This window comes from Lates calcarifer, linkage group LG16_LG22, assembly GCF_001640805.2.
Source record: "Lates calcarifer isolate ASB-BC8 linkage group LG16_LG22, TLL_Latcal_v3, whole genome shotgun sequence".
Classification (NCBI taxonomy): domain Eukaryota; kingdom Metazoa; phylum Chordata; class Actinopteri; family Centropomidae; genus Lates; species Lates calcarifer.
In genome coordinates this window covers 14,695,688-14,718,405 of record NC_066848.1, presented here as the reverse complement: position 1 = coordinate 14,718,405, position 22,718 = coordinate 14,695,688, and the positions used below count along the sequence as shown (strand labels likewise).

At 37.7% G+C, this 22,718-nt stretch overlaps 3 protein-coding genes across 4 annotated transcripts in view; 2 read left to right on the top strand and 1 right to left on the bottom strand.

Moving 5' to 3' along the window:
• Positions 1-106: 106 nt before the first annotated feature.
• On the bottom strand, positions 107-8,251 carry LOC108896255 (cytochrome P450 3A30). Its single transcript, XM_018695285.2, has 13 exons — positions 8,102-8,251; positions 7,847-7,940; positions 7,273-7,325; positions 6,279-6,378; positions 5,658-5,774; positions 5,151-5,236; positions 4,899-5,041; positions 4,677-4,801; positions 3,446-3,530; positions 1,967-2,127; positions 1,577-1,803; positions 1,024-1,186; positions 107-943 (listed from the first exon to the last, which is right to left on the bottom strand). Exons 1-13 carry the CDS (start codon positions 8,170-8,172, stop codon positions 872-874), a joined length of 1,497 nt encoding a protein of 498 aa, XP_018550801.1. The 5' UTR covers positions 8,173-8,251; the 3' UTR covers positions 107-871.
• Positions 8,252-8,915: 664 nt separating this feature from the next.
• On the top strand, positions 8,916-13,736 carry mrpl57 (mitochondrial ribosomal protein L57). The gene is made up of 2 exons (XM_018695289.2): positions 8,916-9,074; positions 13,213-13,736. Exon 2 carries the CDS (start codon positions 13,228-13,230, stop codon positions 13,537-13,539), a length of 312 nt encoding a protein of 103 aa, XP_018550805.1. The 5' UTR covers positions 8,916-9,074; positions 13,213-13,227; the 3' UTR covers positions 13,540-13,736.
• Positions 13,737-16,831: 3,095 nt separating this feature from the next.
• The window catches only part of LOC108896269 (potassium voltage-gated channel subfamily H member 1), a 70,079-nt gene continuing 64,192 nt past the window's right edge, over positions 16,832-22,718 (top strand). For both annotated transcript variants that reach the window (XM_051076574.1, XM_018695306.2), the window contains exons 1-2: positions 16,832-17,191; positions 22,199-22,322. In XM_051076574.1, the coding sequence (XP_050932531.1) occupies positions 17,119-17,191; positions 22,199-22,322 (197 nt within the window). In that variant the 5' untranslated portion in view covers positions 16,832-17,118. The remainder of the gene's footprint in view (positions 17,192-22,198; positions 22,323-22,718) is intronic.

Below are 22,718 nucleotides of genomic sequence, written 5' to 3'. Positions count from 1 at the left end.
AAAAGGCGGGCGATTCTTACCTGGTTGGATGCTGCAGGTACAGAGGGCTCCGCCTTACACACGAGCAAATCTGATGATTCTACAGAAAACAAAACAAACCTTGGACTTTGGGGGAAAAACTGTTTATTTCAGTGAAAAATAGAAATGTTGCATGTAGCTACATTCATTCCCGTTTTTTAAAATAAACATAATAAAACATGGTTTTGACTTGGTTGCAATATTCCGCTTTTCTACATAATGTATTTCACTTTATTCTATTCAGGCATTTTAGATCTTCTTCTGCAGGTACTCTGATTTCTGCCCACATTACAATACCAATCAACTAGATCTAAGCCTGTAAATTGCCCATAAATTCAAAATCTGAGTATGAATAAGTAAGTCATTCAATCACGGTGCTCATCCAATTTTGATATTTCTCTTGATATAATCAGAGGCTGGCAGGTGTTGAAGCTGAACCAAAACCAGTGAACATTAATTACATTTTAATCAAACCAGTAAACACTTCATCATGTGACATCTTCCTCTGGTGAATCCAGCTTAGCCACTGGGTGGAGACAAATACCATCAATGATACAGCCGCAGATGTCAGTAATACAAACCTGACAACTTCTTAAATGGACCCACAGGGAGATTTTGACAAAGTTTTGTAAGCTATGATCTTTCTGAAAGTGAGTATTGTCTCTGCGTTGACACGTCTGCCATGATGCCAGAACCTCAAACCAGGAAGAAGGCAAACCTAATGCAACATTAGAAAAAACAATAAAGGTGTTTGGATCAATTTATTATATTTATTTTACATCTAATATGCACTTTATGGAAAAGGTTCCTTGGAATTTTGTTTCAGTTGTGAAGGAGTCCTGCAGGACTTGGGCTAGTGTCTGGGAACAAACTTGAGTTTCACTGGCTGAAGTGGCTGGAACTTCCAGTCAAACTCCAAAGGAATCTAAAGGAAGAAATTAATGTAAAATCAGGATCATGACAGGAGTATGAAAGTGAGAATATTTGTGTTGCTGTTGTTCTTACCACGGTGTTTTTGCATGTTTCCACAGTGTAACTCTGCAGGAGACGGACAAGAACCATTTTCATGACGAGGAGGGCATAGCATATCCCAATGCACTTACGAGGACCAAGCCCAAATGGCATGTACACGTACGGGTTCACCTCCTCCCCGCTGTCTTTACTGAACCTGCACACACACACACACACACACACCAGATAAGGTTAGTCACCCCTGAGAGAGCATGTGTGAAAAGCCATCATGATCGTACATATAATTATTTAAAGGAGTATTTTACCCAGGCACAAAGGTACTAGCTACAGGGCCACAAAATACTGCAATTTGAACTGGTATCTAAAAATATTTATTAATATTTTTTATGTTATATCTAGCCACCAGTGGAGTGGATCTGAACTGTGAGTCTCCAAAACAGCTACTAATTAGACTTTGTGTTGAGATTGTTTTATCACTCACTCAGAACAATGTACTGTATTGGAGTAATTGTATTTTTGTGTATAGGAAGAGAAGGTTATCTCTCTGCGTTGATTAATATAAAGAATGAAAGCTCAGCACATTTACCTCTCTGGTCTGAAAAGCTCAGGTGAACTCCAAAAGCGTGGGTCCCTGTGTAACATGTACACAGGAATCCCAACCAGGGTTCCTTCAGGGATGGTGATGCCGTTGATCTGGACAGTTTTTTTACACATTCTCTCAAGCCGAGGTAAAGATGGAATCAAACGCAGTGACTCACAGATAACCTGGTCCAGGTACTGCAGACCAAGCAGGTCCTCGTATGAAACGCTAGCCTACAGATGAAAAGGTAAAGGAGGCATCAGATAACAGATATGGACTGCAACAGCAGCTAACACCTTAATTTACATACATACATGCATTACAGGTCCCTTTCTTTCAGCTATAGACCTGTAACATTAAGTGTTACCAAACAATATATGATGAATATACATGTACATCTTTTGCTAGGCTGGCATCGATTTCCTCCTGCAAGGTCTGTATGGCACCAGGGTTTGTGGCCAGATTGTAAAGGATGTAGGTGAGAGTGACACTGGTGGTCTCATAGCCGCCAAAGATGAATATAAAGGCCTGGGAGAGGATCTCATGTTCAGTCAAACCTACAGCAAAATAAAAGTTAACAAGACAAGACAATTGTAGATTGTAGAATTTTTCATCATTAAAAAAACGTTGATGTCAAAATAATAGTTACAAATAGTTTAGACATTTAAAATAGACTAGAATAGAAATATCCATTCATCCATCCATTTTCCTCTGCTTATGTGGAGTCAGGTCATGGTGGCAACAGGCTAAGCAGGGTATTACCTGTCCCTAGTAATGTTTTCCAGCACCTCCTGGGGGATTCCAAGGCACTCCGAGGCCAGGTAAAATATATTGTCTCTCTAGCAAGTTCTGGGTCTACCTCCCAGTTGGATGAGCCTCCAAAGAAAGGTGTCTAGGAGGCATCTTAACCAGATGCCCGAACCACCTCAACTGGCTCCTTTTGATGCAAAGGAGCAGTGGCTTTATTCTGAGTTCCCTTCTGATGTCTGCGCATCTCACCCTATCTCTAAAGCTGAGCCTAGACATCTTTCGGAGGAGACTAATTTCAGCCACTTGCATCCGCAATCTCATTCTTTCACCCAGATCTATGCCTGTGATGTGCGTAGAGGTGAGCCAACTATATCTAGCTGGTACTGCTCCACCTCCTGCACCAGCTCAGGCTTCTTCCCCGCCAGAGTGGTGATGTTCCATGTCCCAAGAACTAGTCTGTGCTACAAGGCATCGACATGCCTGGATCCCTGTCTCTGCCTGCTGCTCAGCATACAAAGCTCCTGACCCCAATGCCTGTCCCCGCAGGTGGTGGGTCCACGGCGGGGCAGCTCCATGTAGAGTGGTAAAACAGACATATGTGTATAGTAATGCTTACTTCTGACAGATTATTACCAAACCCAACATCAAAATTATCAGTGGGGCTGTGATTATTTTAGTTATCTCTTAATCTGATCATTATGTTCTCTCTTAATCGATGAGTCATTTGGTTTATAAAATGTCAGAAAATTGTGAAAAATGTGGATGTTTCACATTTTTAAACCGTGAATCAATCATGCGAATAGTTGCCAATTAATTTCTCAAGTAACGGTTACAGTTGTTACTGTTACTGTTTCTAATGAACAGTAGATAAGTTTCAAGTATGTCACCCTTCATGGTGTAATATAGACAAACCATCTATCATGTTCAATTTGAAGCAAATAGAAATTCTTTGAAAGTATATGATTTCAGTCAGAATGTTTACAGATATTTGGGGGAAATTAAACTTAATATATATTAGGTTACATCATTAGTTATATTAGGTACATTTTAGGTTAAAGAAATCACAAAAAATGACTCTTAGTCTTACCTGGAGTTTCATGAATTACAGCTGTGGTAAAAACATACCTTTACTTGGCTGCTCTTGTTCACTCTTTATCTCTGTTTCTGGTATCTCACTCTGAAACATCACTTGCAGGAAATTTGTTTGACTCTAGATCAGCAAAGAGAACATTTAACATTTACAGAAATTTCACAAAATTGCTTTGAAATACATGACTTAAAATATTAGACTAATTCGAACCAAAAGTCCTCGACATTTGGGGAATTAGGGTAGATGTTAAGATTGATAACAATTTTCACATCTATGGGGGGTTAGCTTAGCTTAGTATAAAGACTAGAACTAGAGGGAAACTGCTAGTCTGGCTGTGTCCAAACTACAGCTCATTAATCAACATGTTATATCCTAATGTAAGTGTAAAAAATGGTTTTGTGAGAGGTTTATACTGTATGTTGGATTATTGCTTTGATGACACCAAATTCGGTTTCTGTTACCTATTACCTGTGGCTTTATGGTCACTGGAAATGTTTTTTTGATCAAATTTTATCACATATTTTACTTTGATAGCTGCTACCAAACATGGTGCCTTCATTCTTCAGTGACCTGTTTGATTCTGTAATAGATCATCTCCTATAGAAGATTACCAATCCCAAATTTTAGCCACAGAGTAAAACTGGAGTAACTTTAACATGTAAATGGATTTATATTCAAGCCCTTGCCACTACTCTGATAAAGCTTATCAGCACTAGGTAAATCTCTTTGTATTTCATAGTACCAGAGTTTTCAATGTGGTGTCTCATTCCCTTTGCTGGCACATCAGTAGCAATGCATTTTACATCAACTGGCAATGATTGGTTTGGAGTATGGTGGAGCCTATAGCTAACAACCCTGGAAAACATCCAGGAAAAGTTCAGAGGAAGGATTAAGAAAGCAATAGATGGCAAAGACAGATATGGATTACCACACATTATAAGCACGTGATGACAGTGTTTGTGTAATTACTCTCCCAGCCAGAAGGGGGATATGAAAGTTGCTCACTGAGGTTTAAACAAACATGTAACATTAACATGTAACATTCTAATTATTGAGCTTTAGGTCCTAGCAGGTAGATTTGGGACTGAGCTAGATTAGCTGTTTCCCCATGTTTCCAGTGTTTATGCTAAAATAAGCTAAGCTAGGCTCATTGGCTGCTGGCTGTAGTACAGTCAGGACATCAATCTCATCTACTTGAATGTATATTTTTTACTGTCAGCTAATTATATGCTATTTCTTTTTCACTAGTACATATTAAATGCTTACAGATTCTCCTGCACAATGCTGGTCTTTAAATCTCTTGATGATGTTGTAGAAATAATCCACACTGAGTCTGGGCATCATGTCAATATTCAGGAGTTTTACCAGATGGGCACCAAAGGGAAATATCTCTGAAAAGAGACCAAAGAGTTGTCAGCCAAAAATAGTAGTGATACCAAAGTGCTCATTTGATCAAATGATAGCAATAAATATGAATGGAAGACATACTCAGTAAAATAAACAGCCAAACTCTGAAGTTAAGAATGTTCTTGAAATGAATGCTAAGGGGGTCATCTGGATTGTTTATGGAGTCTGCCTCAACACCGAAAGATGCACTGGTCACAACGTCTAAACTGTAAGGTGCCACAAATCTATGGCACAAAAAAGAGAGGCTATTTAGAGATTTAGTACTAACGTGTTTATTCATTTTATGACAAAGAATGAAATGATATGCTGCCATATAACAGATTAAAAACATACTGTTTGACATAGACAGGTTCATTCAAATTTTTCTGTCCAAGTTTCTCAATGAGTCGGTCTGCGTAGGAAGCAACAATGGGAAAAACCTTCAAAACAAAAGAAGACTTTTGTAATGTTCAGCAGTGAAACAAATACTCAGATCTTTCACTTAAGCACATCCTGGAGAAACATGGCCCCTGTGACTAGTTTATCATTTATTATCATATATTACATTGGTTCTCTTTGTCCGCTGCACTAACCCCTTCCAGCGTTTGCACCCATTTTCTTATGTTTGACTTTTGTTTTGCTTTCACTTTACAACACCTCATATCCCATTATGCTCACACATTCACACCTGCATCACTCCTCAGTGACAGTATCTGAATAAATGTAAATAGTAACTTTCCACTGCTGGTAATGCCTTCTCTAAATGTGTCTATGCATAAAAGCATCATAGGAAGGTCATAGGAAGCAGAAAGCAGAAAGCAGAAAGCAGAAGTGGTTAGTGAGCTCAGATATGATACCGACCTCTTTCAGTCTTTCACTGGTGAAACATGGAGATAAAGTGCACCGAATCCTTTTCCACTTTTCATCTTTAACTGATGTAATTGCGTCGACAAGAGGTCCTGTCACTGCAACATTATCCTGTGAACATGAGTTCAGTTAAGTGACCAAATATTTTAGAGAGGGTGTGGGATAACACGTTCAAGTGAGAACACATACAGTATATAAATGAAACAAAGTAATATCCATATCTAAAAAGGACTGGTAGTTAGTTTTAATATGTCATTTGGCCTGAAAGTAGCTTCTTGTTTACATGATTGATTGCTTTTGACAGGACAAAGCTTAAAGGATCAAAGAGTGTATTAATTAAAGAATATTGTGAAAATAATGTTAGATTTTGTATTTAAAGTCACTGACTTAAAGGTCATTTACCTAACCATATCAGGCATCTGTTTGGCTTACCATGAGTAACTTTCCACTTTCTCACCCTCGTGGAGATTTGAAAATTGTGTTCAGATAAAGGCCAAGCACAAATTTCACTTTATAAGAAACCTGACCACAAATGTTGCTGTGCCATTGAACATGATATGTTGAACTGTCATATACTCCAGGGTAAGATAACATGCAGCAACATGAGTCTCTTACCCTGCGGTTGGTAAACACAGAGTAGCACTCCTTCACCATCACAGTTTTAATAATCTCAGGGTCTGCCACCATTAAAACTGGTGATCGTCCATCATACAACCTGCACAGAAACACAACATCATAGTGTGAGGTATGAGCTGTTAATTAATAAATTATCTCTGTTGATCTATATTTTAGGATATCCTTTTACAACAAACATCATTACAGTTATTTGCTTAAGTTCATGTAGGATATCCATAGCTGACATAAGCCTAATCAGTCATGGCTTCAAAAATTACAGACGTTGTTTTATATATTATTACCACTACTTGTCAATATATTATTACAATGTGATATAATTAATTTTTATATCATATCTCATGTCATGCTTGAGTAGCTTTCCAGGAATGATATCTGGAGTCGGGTCATAAAATCTGTCATCCAGTGGTGAACAGTAATTTAGTGCCAACTGTTTTACTTGTACTTGTCTTGAGTGCTACTATTTTCTGCTGCTTCATACTTCCTCTACATTTCAGATCCAAATAATCTATGTTTTACATTTATTTGATAGATATGATTGCTAGTTCCTTTTCAGATTTCCCTTTTGCATTAAAATAATACCCTGTGAAAGTATTATTTTAACCCAGTTGTTTCCAACCTTTTTGACTTGTGACCTCTCATAAAAAAAAAGGCATTGACTAGTTGGGCCCACTTTTCATGTGTCAAACAGAAAAGAGAGCTTTCCCTCTAAACTGCTCAAATGGTTTCCTTGAAACAGTAAAAAGTGCTCAATATTTCATAAACAAGCAAAGAGTAGACAAAATAACTGATACAAATTTGCACTGCAGAACTTCTTTCTTTCCTGTCCCATGAATCACCTCATGACCCTTCAGATTTATCTTGTGACCCTAAGGAGAGGATGCAGTGGTACTTTTACTTAACTAAAGGGGCACTAGTCTTCCACCATGGATGCCACCTGTAGGCATTGGTTTTGCTAGATTAGATAACAACTCACCCCCACACATCTCCATACTTGGCTTGGCACTCACATTCAAAGGTAACAATTCCCTACAAGGAATAGATAAATGTGTTATTAAGTGTAAAAAATGGCCACAGGGTTTCCTACAGGCTAAAGTCATAATGTATAAAGGTAAATCAAATAAAATGAGGACCAGACAGGTTACTGAGACTGCTGAATTATGTTTCAATGAAACATAATTTCACTATCATCAAATGTACTCATCGATATATTATCTATTGAGTTGAGTGAATTCACGAATGGAGAGAGAACCGCAATCATCATACAGAAATAGAAAAAACATCACAATTCACACTACAATAAGTACAGTAATATAGATCAGTATTCCGAGGAAACCCATGCAATAACTGAGGATCAAACACAGAACCCTCTTACTGTGAGGTGACTGTACCACTGTGCCACTCAAATCTACACGTGATAAAGACATTATATTGTTGTGTTTTTATATATATATGTATATATATATACAATTTTTAATTCTCCGTCATCAAATCAATCAGCTCCTCGCTTAGCACTTCTTAAGGTTTGTGTTCATGTGTGTGTGCCTCACCTTTCTGAGGTGATGCAATGTTCCGATAAAAGGCAAAGGCCTTGGTCCGGGTATTCCCAGCTTTTTGAAAAACCTATAAGGCCAAATGCTGTACCTGTATTATAAAAAAAAGAAAACGTCATATTTGTCACAGGGATGAATACTACAACAACTTTATGAACAGTTGTCATTGTAGGACATTTTATAAAGGCTAAACTGACCACATAGTAGTAGGCTACTCTGTCAATTAGAGAAATAGATGCAGAAAATACTCACAGTAATAACAGGGTGAAAACGAGAGCAAGTAAAGTCCAGGTGGTTGCTGAAAACATTGTGAAGACAAACATTTTGACTGTGCTGAAAGAGAGCTGGACACAAACTGCGTGACAAATGAAGAAGTGTGCAGGAAATACTCAGATGACCTAAAACTGCACTACAGTGGGAGGCACCCAGAGACTGAGTTCCAGTGAAAAAAAAAACATTCAATTATATCTAAATTTTAGATAAATGCTACATGCATGTTCATTTCTGGTTTTTTTTAATAAGACATTATTTTTGGCAATATCCTGCTTTTCTACATCCTCTTAAAAGTCTACTTTTTTTCTGTGATAGTTACAGTAATGTAAATATACAACAGTGCAGCAATGGGTCCCTCTCATTGCAATAGCACAAATATTGGACCTATTTTAACACTTAGTTAACACTTTCCTAAAAGAGTGGAGCACAGAGACTCCCTGATTCTCTAACAAGACAATACAGTTACTGATCCTGTATATTGAACATGTATTTGGTAGGTGGGCAGAGGGATAGTAAGAAATTAAATGACTTTCTTCATAAAGAGGTGTCCATCTATGTACATAAAACTATTTTGAAGGTGAAATTAAAGCTTTTCCATCTCTTTTGTTTCATTTTGATAAACACAATGTTTTCATCTGTAATTATAACCTTTGTGACGGAGGAGGAAATAATGAGATCAGTATAGCTTCTTTGTAGTCCTAATTTGCAGTGATATTGTTCTATTAGCTTAGATAATTCGACAGTTTTTAAAAATCCAAAATTATAATTTAAAAACGTGAAACTCAAGGAGTCTGAGCCTTCTCCCGCACCGTAGATAACCCGGATGTGCAATCATTGACCCCAGTGCAACCTCTCCTCACGTTTCCACAGTTTTTTGTTTAAAAACTGTCTAATTCTGCATGTTTTTTCAGCCTGTTGTCGGAAAGTGAGCCACATTCGTCACAGCAAGAAGGTAAGGCAAGGCAAAAGTATGTAGTAGTTTTTACGTAAGTATAAAAACGAAGAAAAACGTCCTTTTAGAGCTGCCCTTGGTCTCTAGGCTAACGTTAGGCTAAAGCTAAGCTAGCTTCATATAGCATACTGCAAACACTAATTTTATCGCTGCCACTGTAATTTTGGGTCATATTTAAACTTTGGGAGCAACTGAACCACGTAGATAAAAGAAACGTACAAGATAATTTAGATCAATTTCATTCAATTTAATGGTCGTTTTCGAGGCTGCGTTTTTCAGTGCTGTTGAATTATATCGCCTTAAACTAAAATGTGCTTCTAATATGTTATTGTTATTAATACGGTATAGCAGCATAGCGCTGGGCCCCACACTAGGTCTGCCAGTTATTTCCGTCTATGAAACTTTTTATAAAGGTTTTTTTTTTTAAATGCTCACGCCAATATCCTACAGCACTAGGTGAAGACATTAAATGCCTGATTTTGTTTGACCATCGCTCAGGTCAAAACCTATAAGTATAAATGTATTATAACGTAAGAGGGAGGAAAAATTCTCACACTAGATTCAAATGTTTTGCTTTTTCTGCTCGAAAAATTATCGAAATTATTAATCGTTTATCAGAATAGTTAGCAGTTTGGTTGAAATTTGTACTGAACATCCAACAATGCAGGAATTACAGGAATAAACTCCATTGCATTAGATGGTTGTAACTCTTAATCCTGCTGAGAAAAACAACAGGGTCTATGTATGTCTGACCGTAAGAGATATGTTCATCAAAAATGATGTAGGGCCAGAATAAAGGCCAAGGCCTCCTCCTACTTAGCAAACACAAGATAAGTTTGCTTGTCAAGCTCGGTGAGCCTCAGGAACTAGCTTGTAGGTTCTCAATACAGTGGTCTCATAATTCTCACTTTCCTTGATGCTTAAAGCAGAGTAAGCGTCCTGCGCTCTCTCTACCAGAACATTTTGCAAAAGCAATGCCCTAGCATGTTTAGGCCACATTGTAGACACACAGTTTAAATGAGGTAAGTACTTTTTGACATTGCTTAATAGAGTAGCATGCTTGACTTCCAGTTCTTGGGAAATGCTCATGTTCTTACCACATTTACTTCTCTTTTAGTAGCTGCTCCTTTTACCTGTCCTGCAGTTAGAATTCTTGTAAGGCCAGTTCTTAATACCTCAGCCATTGTCTGGATTTCCTGCAACTGCACCATGAAGCTTTAAAAAGAAACCTCAACTGAAACCATTATGCATGGTGCATACAGCACCAAGTGTCCTGTATCACAAAAACAGCCAAATAACAAATGCTCTCCCTAATGGCTACCAAAACCTTCATCACAGAAGTAGGACCAGAAACAACCCATCAAGCTACTATTGTAGCACAAAATATTACTCAACAAATACCATCACCAAGAGAAATAGAAAGTAATGCTGATCAGAAATCAGATGATGGAGAGAGGTGTATCCAGGTTACTGGGAAGACACAGCACACAGAGCAGCCTTGGACATAACAATCTTCAATTTTCAAAAATTTATATCTCTACTAGTTTTCACTTTCTTGCAACCACACTTTGATTCTGTGTAGTATTAATATAGTTCTGTCACATCCAGAAGTTAAGTTGGTCCTGCATAAAAAAAACTGAGTTCCGTAGATCTTGCTGCAGCTCTGAAAAAATTACTTTTTGAGATAGTTTGACTGTATTTTTTCCCAAGAAGGATTATTTTAATTTACTTTTAAACTTTTATGGAACAGTGCTAATATTCATTCCTGATTTAAAAATTGATGTTCTATTACTATTTTTCATACATTTTGCTGAATATTACATTCAGGGGTTTTATTTCATAGGTAGATATTTGATTGGTTTTCTGTCTGAGTGACACCCATTGAGCCTGTTTTTCATCGATGTTTGGTGCTGGACAGGTTTATTAGACCTTATTTGCTGAGAAAAAAAAAGACAAAAATGTCACATTATGGACCATAAAACAAAAGTAATCATTTTAATTCATCACTATCAGTGATTTCTGCCTCATACATACAGTCATGTGATCCCTCTGTTAATAAAATATTGGACATAGTTGCTACAAACTTTACTGTTACAATGTTGACTTTTTGTACAGTAACCCACCTAACCCCGGGGAGATAAAGTTGTTGATGTGATGTCATTGTCATGACCTGCTGTAAAATTGTCATAACGCATGACTCAACACTGTGTCAAGGGTAGCACTTAATCAGTGCCAGATCTACACAAGGTTAATTCAGTTCAGTTCCGTTTATTAGTTATAGGTTAACACAGGGCCAGCAGTACAGTGAAATGTGTTGTACAAGAAAACAGGTCAGCTTAGCAATAAGAGCAGTAGTAAAATATAGAGTGAAGGAAAAAAAGATGAGATATGAATATAATATAAACATAATAATGTTTATATTATATAATAATATAAACACTTCAGGTCATACTGGTTCACCAATATGAGTTCAACACAAGCTTTCACACATTTACTTCGCCCGTTCCGGGCTGTTTCCTGTTAAGTTGTGCTGCCTTATTAGGCCTTGTTTGCTGATAAAGACTCATCACTAGTCACTGTTGTCCTATTTGGTAATCATATCTTAGCCCCTCATCTAGTGTGGGACCGTGTGGGGTAGAGTGGGTTCCTGTTTCTTGAGAATGGTCTCTTAATCAGTAACAGTTCATGAGCATCATTTCCCCTATCGAAACAAGATGCATTGCAGGGTAGGGTCAGTCACATTATCTCTTCCTCACAGAGACAAGAAATATGTAAAGCATGTATTTGTATGATACACAGATAAGTGAATAGGTCAAATTCCTCTTTGGCTTTAAACAGTGAATGTTTGACATTATCGAGGGCATATGATAACATTTTACAGCATTATTTTTTGGGAGCAATCTTTATGATGTTTATTTTTAGTAGTTTAGAATGACAGTTTCTATCCTTAGCTTTGAGCTTTTTTAATGACATGAAGGTTTTTGAAGCCCTTCCACTTCCAACAAACCAGATTTTTTAAGTTGGTGACCACAGACAGTAGTTCATCAGCACTGCCATTACTCCTGTTACTTTTGTTTCAAGTTAGTTACACCTTCATCACAGGCCCCCGTTTGTTTCAGTAAGATGTAATAGCATTCTGGTTGAGTACTTATCCAGCCTTGATTGCTTTGCATAGAGTTTAATCTTAGCCCTTGTGTCTTAGGGGTTTACACCATGTTCACATCATATCGTTTAAACTTCCTCTACAAGCACTCGAGTGGGAGAAATGATTCATGTCAGCTTCTAACTTAACATTTATAGTTAGAGGCTGATGCAAATGGTGTCTTTTCACCAAGAGAGAGATATCATTGGTGTCAGAAATTCAGAGACAATATCTTCCACTTGGTGAAGACAACTATATGCACGTAAGAGGAATTGTTTGCAGAATGGCTGCAAATGCACCACAGCTGGCAGTTGGCATGATGGGTTGGCACCTGCCTTATGAATGCAACATTAGACCTGGACCATGAAACACAAAAGTCCCCGGTTCACATCAGGCTTTGGACCTTTGCTGCATCTCTCCCCTTTGGTTCCTTTTCCTTTTCTCTACTGTTGCTATTTAACAAAACTATAAAATGTCCCAAAATGTAAAATAAGAATTTTTGACTGCATAGTGGTGAGGCCTTTACATGTGCAGCTGGTTTGATAGGGGAACTCATATCCTGCTCAGGAAATGGTGGTTGTGTCCTTAGTTAGAAAACTGCACCATTGAGGGAGACATTGCTGGTTAGTTACTGTGAGCATTAGGACAATGAGGGGATGTGGACTTTGGTTACCTCATAGAATAGCTCTGTAGAGCAGAGGTCCAGGAAGCCAGTTAACATAAAACACCTCTGTGGGTGTTGAAGGTCTCTAATAGGGCTTTTTCATAGGAGACATTTTGAATCACCAATGTTTTTAGTAAGACCTCTGCTTCTACTATGACAAGTCAAAGTGTCTTCAGTCAAAACATTACTGCACATTTCTGTACTGTTGTGGTTGCTAGGTGGTAGGGTGGTTGATTTTTTTTTCTCACTACTGAAAACCTGTTTCTAGCATGAACAAAACCACTGTCGTCATAGCGATCATTGATCTTGTTGCCTCTGTTTTACCTTTTCAGAGGTAATCAGCCACCATGTTCCTCACCCTCACCCTGCTGCGGAAAGGCATCCCTGGGAAGCAGTGGATCGGAAAGTACCGGCGTCCACGACAGATTACCTGGCAGATGAAGCGCAATATGCTCAAACGTCTGGAGCAAGAGGCGGCGAACGAATACTGGATCAGCCGGCCATATTTGACCACAGAACAGGAGTACCGCACCGCCGCAGAACGCAGAGCCCAGAACTGGCTCAAGATCAAGGAGACCAAATTCGCCAATTTTCCTGAACACAAGCACATCACAGATCACCTGAGTCATCTCAAAATCACCAAGACATGGTCGAGTTAATGTGAGCAGTGAAATGACACGCATAGACTGTCTTTATATATGTGACAATGTAAAATGTTAATGTGTTCAAGAGAGATTCGAGTTTTGTTATTTTGTGAAGCGGGACTTTGTCAGCTGAGAAGTTGCCATGAAAAGATGTCAGAGTCCACAATAGCCTGTTTTAACTCCATGTCTCCATAAAACATATCTATAAACTCTTTGTTTGTGGTTTTCTATCACAAAAACTGAATCCACACTGCAGCAGGACTGTGATTTCTCCACATACAGTGCAGCTCCTTCAGACAATCAGTTCTATACCTGATCTGTGGGTGCTTATTTTTCAAGCTAATTAACAAAATACACTTTCAAGTTGAGAAAATCAGGCTTTTCCCAATGGTTATAAAATCTCTATAATTATATAAACAGCTTAAGTGTATTCCATGAGGCAAATGTTGGAGGAGTTATATAATCCATCTGGGGAAGTTGGGGCAAAATGATGTACTTAACTACAAAGGGTTAATTTCACTGTAATAGCGAAATGCATTCTGCTGTTTTAAATTTCATGTATTAAGAGGTTGTGGCTGTCAGTAAGCCTAAATATAACTGAAACTAAAGTATTTAATCCCCTTTGAGCCTTTGAAGTTAGAAAAACTAGAAAGAACACATTTTCAAGGTTCATGGAAATGGTCTCACATTTGCAAATTCTTATTAGACCTGCTTTAATTTAGTAATGTTTTTTCGTTTGGAAAAATAGGCTGTGCTGACATAATACCTGTCAGTTACTGGCCAGAATATCAAGAATCTATGGGTTTTTTTTTTTTTTTTTGGTTACTTACTGACAGGCGTGCTGGAGTTTGACCTTCTTTGAAACCTGAGTTTTTATCTGCAGTCTGGTGACACATGAGATACCGTATCAGTGACCTGTCTGATAACTGCTGCTTCATACCACTTATAATTCCAACATAATGCACATCTATAGAAAGAGCCAGCAGAGATCATCATCACCGTCTCCTGCACCTGCTTTTCATAGCCTTTTAAGGATGGATTGATGAAGTTATTAAAAAACTAGATGGTGCAACATAAAACATAAAGCAAACGCTGAGTCAACAATATTTTCACTTACCTTTACCCCCATTTAGCATTCATAAGCAGTAAAATATATAGACCTTACATAATTGGTTTATAGCGCATGATGATGTCAGTAGATGTAAGGATATTTTAAGCTATTGTTATGGCACAGTGTGAAGAATTGCACATTGTTTCTATGAGATGTTTGACATTATTATATCTGTTTATACACCAGCCTCCAGTCATGGGTGTCCACAGGGAGAGTTGCAGCTGTTGAAAAATACATTAATAAACACTAATGCCTGCTTACAAATATATTATAGTGAGGTATAAACAATTTATCACATGTTTATATACTCATTATAAATGATAAACAAGGGGTTTAAGTAAAGTCAAACCGGGAATTGTTTAAGAATCTAATGTGTGTACCCCAATGTATGCACTGCTCCTGGTTTAGCACAAAACAGGGTTACTCAGTACTCCTCTGCAGCACACAGAGCCCTGCTGGTTTCCATAGCAGCCATCAAGTCTGATTTACACCTGAGACAACAGGTGAAACCAAACAGAGGATAGACAACCAGCAGTCCCCTGGGCTCCAGAGAAACCACAGGTGTGAGGAAACCTTTCATGACAATTTTCTTAAAAAACGTAAGCTATTTTTGTACTGTCTGTTTAATTTTCATGGGAATGTTGTCACCAGAAGCATTATCTGTCTTTGTGTGGACACTGCGGGGTCCAAAATAATTGAACAGGATTAATGAGCTGGTAGGGAAAATGCTGTCTTTGAAAGGGCCAGTTCTACTGCAGAAATTAAAGAGGGGTGGTGGAACCCACATGGCACAGTATTACTGCTGCTTTTGGGACACCCATTTCAAGAACATGACTGTAAGCGATTAATCCTTGAAAAACTAACTAACCAGAATGCTCCGGGGTTGACTGCAGGAAGCTTTCCCTCTTCTCAGTTTGGTAACGCACTTTTAACACAGTTCACTGTTTTAATCTGTTAAATAAGGTTTAGTCAGTGAAAGTTAAGTGTGGAGGCTTTGAAAAGTAAGGCCATGAAAAGTTTTTATTCATGAATTAAAACCACACGAAGTGCAGGTACACTTGTACACATTTCCTCTGTGGATTTAATCTGTCTCAGTGTCTTCTGTCTCCTCATGTAATTCCAGACTGACTCCATGATGTTGAGATCAGATAGCTCCAGATGAGTATGGCTGTGTGTTTGGGGTCATCGTCCTGCTGCAGAAATGAATGTGGGACCAATCAGACTCTGGTGATACTGTGTGATCTCACTGAAATGTTCGCACAGTAGTTTATATATTTATATCAAATCAACTCAATATGTTGTAGAGATTATCTTGTTGACATATGCTATAACATAACATTTCATTCCTGCCCTCAAGGTAATACTCAAATAGAAATACAGAAATATCATCGACAAAAAGTACTTGTTCTGCAGAAAAATGCCCCTTGATTGATATGTCGTTGTATGTGATGTCAGGTTGATAAAACAAGTGCAACACAGTGTGAGCAGCATTTAAGGTAGAGCTAGTTTTAGCTGCTATACGTTATACAGTTGAGGTAGTTTAGTTCAGTAGTTCCATGTTCAGGGGTCAGGAGTTTGTTATTAGTGGTGTTGAGATCATTTTGTCATTGAAGAAAGCAATGGGGATCTTGTCAACAAAGTATTTTCTAAGCTTCAGAACTGATAATGAACTGAAAATAAAAAGTACAATATTTAATATTCTTCCAGTTGCATTGGAGAGTCAGGGGTGGAAGAAGTAGTCAAATCTTTTAATCAAGTAGAAGTGGCAGTACTTTTACTTTCAAAGTAAAAGCACAAAAGTATTAGCATTAAGATATACTCAAAGTACAACAAAGTTACTTGCTATTCAGAGTGGCCCATTTCAGAATCATGTATGTTATATTATTGAATTAATGTTATTGAGGCATCAATATGTACATCACTTCAGGGGCAGGAGTAATTTTAGTGACTTCATATCTATGCTTCATATAATGCCTGGCAGATTGTGAATATTATCATAATCTATGGTGATACAGTATACTCTATTTGTTAATTATATTTTGTATTATTCATTTGAATCTGCAGTGTGGCTAAAGATATTAAATAAGATGCATTGGAGTAAAAACTACAATATTTGCCTTTGAAAGTAGTAAATAATGACATGAGTATCCACTGCACTGAAGTGTCATTGAGTAGACGTTGTTTTGTCCAGCAGGTGGCGCTCCGGCTCCTGGTAACGATGACCGTGGAGGAGCAGGCGCCGCGGCCCCTCCTGCCCGGTGCGCTCAGGCGGCGTTTTCCTCTCCTCCTGGATGATGAGGTGCGTAAAAGAGGCGCCAACGCACCGCACCGGGTTGAGGTGGTAGCTAATGAGCAGACCAGACTAGACAGCCTCTGTCCAAGAAATCCACGCAGCGTCTTCTCACAGCCGAAGAGAGAGACTATGAAGACGAGCGGCAGATTGAGGAGTAAAGATTCACCTGCGGACTGAGTGAAGAGGCAGGATGGCGGGGGGTCGGAGGGGACTTGTGGCCCCTCAGAATACTTTTTTGGAGAATATTGTGAGACGGTCGAACGGTAAGGAGAAGGATTCATATGCTACACCGTTTTGAGATTTAAACATTGTAACAGAACCAAGCCTGTCGTAGAAACTATGGGCACAGTGATTATCTGACAGCCTGTCGAATCAAACCAGTCAACCAATTAAGCAAATTTTTAAAATGAAGGAGGCTAATTAGTGAGAGAAAGTTCGTTTTTTTCACTGAGCTACGTAGCAGAAAAAAAAAGGCTGAAGTGTTAAAACATTTGCTTGAAAATCTCACGACTCATGTAAATCCCTGTAAGTGAATTAAGTATGTTAATTTTCAGGTTGTGACAAAGCTCCTGTTCCCAATTGGGAGTATGTGGAGACTGAAAAAGGCAGCAGGTTAAAACAATCATTGAATTTACTATTGATTACATAAGACCACTGGAAGTCTTAATTGGAAGATAATATGGACCATAAATGTACAGCCTGGAGACTGATTTCTATCTTAATGCCAACACAAGTAAAGTATAAATATAGTAGGTTATTAGCTATTTTTTTAAAAAACATGAAAAGGTGCAGAATTGTGCCAGAAATCGGTGTGATCTCCATTATGAGAGCAGACTAATGCTATTTATATGAATTGTCACAATTCCCCTGAAATTATTAGGCTTTTGTCGCTAATGGCTTTTAATGCCTGATATGAACCAACAGAATCTGTTTAAGTGGTCATTAGGAAATCATATTTGTCCATCCAAACCCCAGGCTATCTCCAATTAAAGACCGCTGCATACATTTTTTTGTTGTTGCATTTTTAATTATGTGGATGATAATGCAACTGAAACAACATTAAAACAGACATGGCAGCGGAGGGGATTTTGATCTGTTATGGTAAAATGATGAGTTATGGGGGTTGAAAAATTTTCACTCATCTAAAAAGTTTAAAAACAATTAGCACACAGTCCTCTGGCTTTAAACTGGAAATCAAAACCATATTTAACAGGTATGATTAATAGCAGTGACAAGTTTTTACTCAATTAGTGCACAGTATGCTGTCCAGATGTGAGGACAATTAACAGCATTTTAAAGCTGAAACTTACCAAACTCTGAGGGAGGTCTGATAGTATTTTTGGACATGGGTGTCAGTAACCCTTTGGCCTCTCTGTAGTATTAGATCCAATAGGAGGTGACAGGATGGATGGGAGAGTTATGACACTAGACAGCTAGCTGTGAAACAGAACCAGCAGTGTTATGCGTATGCCTGACACCAGCCACATCTGGGGACAAATACTGAATACACACCAGTTAACTGACTTGAGCTAGAATTACTTCTTTTTTCAGTGGGGTTTGGTGAAAATTGTTTGTTGTTTTTGTTGTTGTTTTTCTGTTATTTATGGTTAATACCCCCAGAAATATGCCAAACAAGTGTGTATGCACTTCTTGTGCCTCACTGTCAGTTGTTCCCCTGTTGCACATATCTATGTTAAAACTTGTTATGACAGAAAGGAACAACTTGTTCAGAAAGGGTGCGTGCATCTCTCCAGAAAAAGGCTTGTGATATTTGACTCCCTTAGTTTTATCAAAGAAAAAAAATCCACCCTTTAAAAACAAAAGCACATGCATATGTTTTTCTCACGACCTTGGGTGCTCCATGGATTAGCGAGCAGTAAATCTCTCCGAAGCTAGAAACGAGACTATAATCAGCAGGATGCCACTGAGAAACAGTGAAGTGAGTTGTGAGAGACACAGTGGTGGGTGGTCGTCACAAACAATGAAATATTCCTTTGATGTAACTTCCAGTCATTCATTGTTAAATAACCAGCTCTATGCTACAATTTAATTACTATTTTTTGATTTTCATGTATATGTCCAGTAGCTAACTGCAGCAGAAAACAGTGCTGTGAGAGCAGTAAAGTGGCAGACAGATAAACAATGAGCTGTAACTCGCTAAAGAACCAAACATTTCTCTCAGAAGTTGGCAGAGACTTAAAAAAAAGTAGACTATAGACCATAGTAGACTGAATATTAGATTAAAATTCATCAGGTGGACAGAAACAAGACTCCAAATGAATGCTAAGTTACTGCAAATCTGCTTACTGTATGCAACTGCATACTAACGTGTTAGCTGCAGCAGATTAGACAATGTTTGTGACATTGCAGTTGGACACTTTTGCACAACCAAAATATGAAAGTATAGCGAGTAGTAAGTTTATGCCCCAGTCAACTTTCAGATGTCTATAATAGACATTTCCCCTTTAAACTTCTTAAACAGTTTCATTTAAATAACTGTTTGAGACCCAGAGAGGAAAACGTATCACAGGGGCCATTTCTCTCCAGAATGAGTAACTACTACTTTTAATACTTAAAATTTAATATTTTTTTCACTTAAATAGGATTTTGAATGCAGGACTTACACCTGTAGTAGGTTATTTTTTCCATGTGGTGTTGGCACTTTTGCATTTAAAGGATCTGAGTACTTCTTCCACCACTGCCATAAAATAGCACAAAACGGATTTAATTTGTGCACAGAAACCGTAAGAGCAACACCTGTTTCTGTGAACAAGGTTAACCTTCAGCCTGAGGTCTTGATGAATCAGACGATAGTTTGTTGTTTTTAGTGTGAAACTACCATTCAGGTTAGTGCAAACACACAGAGGATTGCTGAGTTCACAGCAGTGTTGTAACCACCTGTGTCTCTCTTTTAGTTGACTCGTCCCGTCTTTTTTTGTCTGACATTCAACAGATGTTTCTCACTGTAATCTGTTAACCTTCTTTTCTTTTCAAAAATTTCAGTTTGGACACTGTCACATAGACAGACAGGTACTATAAAGTTTAGTTTGGCGTGCTGCTTATGTTTTTTTACAGTATGTATCTCTTTGTAATGTATCACTAAATGTTCTATACCAAATGCTGTTAATTTACAAAGCAATGAACTGACATGTTGAGATTTTTAAGATCTTTGTGAAGTTAAGATCGTTGTGTTGCAACACAACAGTAAATAACCAATCCAGGGCTAATATCAGTCATAGAGCTTTGGACTTTATGCTTCTTTAACCACAAGATTAACACCCATCTAATCATTGTAAAATAACACGTTGGCATGGAACGTCTCATGCACCATACTCTGTCCATGTTCTCATGCTTTTAAGTGTTATTTTTATTTTGTGTGTGTGTTTATATGTGGTATCCAGTGGCATTTCTGTGTGTGTGTTTTGTACCAGGTGTTTTGAACTCCCCTCCTGCTCTTTCACCCCTGTGTCATCATATTAATGTAATCTGTGTGCCAGGTGGTTTGCTTTGAAATTTACCATACTTTTTTGTATGTTTGTTTTGTTTTATTCCGAGTTGACATCATTTCTCCTGTCCCATTTAAAAGCATTACCTCTGCTCTTTTTTGCCTTTTGCCAAAATTATGTGGATTTGAGATCATTTTACTTCAAGTATTAGAAATATTACATCAGCTGTGGAACTTTTTTTTTTTTTTAGAATTCCCAAAAATACATGGCAAAATACATGAATTGTTTTGCACATTGATTTTTATTTGATGTAAAATATCAAGTGACAGCTTGGAAATGTGAAAATGAGAAAACAAGTCTAATTTGTCAATTAAGTATTGCATAATTGTAATTTACTTATAATAATGGTATTTTAAAAAATGTGACACTTACTTTATTTTGGACAAATCAAAGGCAAAAATAGATGCCCTGTTCAAATCATTTTCATGATTAGCTTCACACTCATAATGTCTGTCCCTGCCTGCAGTCTGATTTGGTCAGGAATTTGAAACAAATGTAGTGTGTAGGACCATTTGTATTGAGCTAGGCAAAATTTAGCATATTTTTCTGTGGTAATTCAATTCGGTCCGGTCATTTGCATGTTTTATTTATCATTCTTAGTTCAAAAAACCAGGTGTTAAAGTGAAAAAATACCAGTGTTATTCTCTAATTTCATGTATTATGACCATTTTGGGTTTAAGTAATGACACTGAGGTATAGAGATAGGATGGAAGCAAATTAGGTTACATTAAAATGTACATGCAACCCAATGATTATTTATTAACATTATAATCATGAATAGGTTTTGCTTGGAGGCCTTGCTAACATTTAGATAAGAAAAATACACCATATGAGAATTAATGGACTCTTGTTTTCCATGACAGTAGTATTTTCAAAATCGATTCAAAATCGATGACAGTAGGTATTTTTATTTGTAGACTGTATTGGTCAGCATTGCATAATAATCACCATCTGTAAATTGGACCATTTAATGACAAACGCAACTACTAACTGTTTTCCCTCCAAACACCTCTGAAACAGCTAACAAGGCCTGTTACATACTCTACATGCAGCACACAAAAAGGCAACACAAGCTCTTCTTGTTAAAAGTCGACCTAATGAGCAACCACAAATAAAAAAGTAAAGGAAGCAGATATTTTAGATGCTTTCTACATAAGCAAAGAGTCTGTGTTTGGGTTACATTTGTGTATACTCACCCTGTGTGGAATGTGTAATGGGCCGTAGACCATCATGCACACTAATGAAAATCTTTAAGTGTGTGTTAGCTCTTAATGGCAGGGTTTCTCGGTCTTTTTAATGATGTGGGAAACATTACTAGCCAGACACACATTTTTAAACAAAGAAACTTATTTCAAAAAAGATTTTAAATAAACACAAAAAGCATGAAGAGATAAAAAATCATATTCCAGGTTACGTAGCCATGGTGTGGGGATAACCGCCATCATTGTCACTGACCAAGTCATTGAAAATATAAATGACCTGCCCAGTACAGGCCCAGTATAACTGCTGAAACACTCTAATGGTAAATGTTTATAATGAAAATCTTCAAAGGATTAGTGTGCATTTTTCTTGTCCATAAACAATGTTATTGAAAGTGACATTTATCTATTTTTTTTTCATTCATAGTAAAAATGTTCAAGATTAGATAATTAAAAATTCTATTTTATCTAAACTTTTGCACTAACATTTGCTTTGTATATTGTCATTTTGAAATGTAACCTCTCAAGTTATTTGCCCTTTTCTTTCCCATTGACTTTCAAACAGATACCAACTTTGTGCTGGGAAACGCTCAGATAGTGGACTGGCCCATCGTCTACAGCAACGATGGTTTCTGCAAGTTGTCGGGGTACCACAGAGCAGAGGTGATGCAGAAAAGCAGCACCTGCAGGTAGGCAATATTTAGGCATATTTAAGTTTGGCGCTCAGACAGACTCCATAATGAAAGAACATATCTAAGATATGTTAGATATCTAAGCATTTATTGTTAACTTCCTCTAGATTACAAATACTGAATATGTACCAATATGTAATGAGTTATCTTGAATTTCTTTTTACAGATAGTTTGCTGTATTAGATAAACAAGATTAGCCAGTGACATTGCAAGAACTTCTTATGGCTACAGCTGTCGTCTTAATCTGGATGAGCTTCATGTTGGCCGGCAAAGCTAGAATAATCAGACTGTGCTGATCACGCTGCTGATATCATACTGTCAGAGAGAGGATGCGTTTCTTTACAAGGTTTGTTTCAGTGCCGTAGGTGCCTGCAGTAAACATTTGTGTGGAAC

Excerpts from the sequence above, each read along its gene's own strand:
- LOC108896255 (XM_018695285.2), bottom strand. The coding sequence starts at position 8,172 with ATGTTTGTCTTCACAATGTTTTCAGCAACCACCTGGACTTTACTTGCT. Across the intron at positions 5,042-5,150 it reads GAACCTGTCTATGTCAAACA|ATTTGTGGCACCTTACAGTT; the intron begins GTATGTTTTTAA and ends TTTGTGCCATAG. Across the intron at positions 3,531-4,676 it reads AGCATTGTGCAGGAGAATCT|AGTCAAACAAATTTCCTGCA; the intron begins GTAAGCATTTAA and ends TTGCTGATCTAG.
- mrpl57 (XM_018695289.2), top strand. The coding sequence starts at position 13,228 with ATGTTCCTCACCCTCACCCTGCTGCGGAAAGGCATCCCTGGGAAGCAG.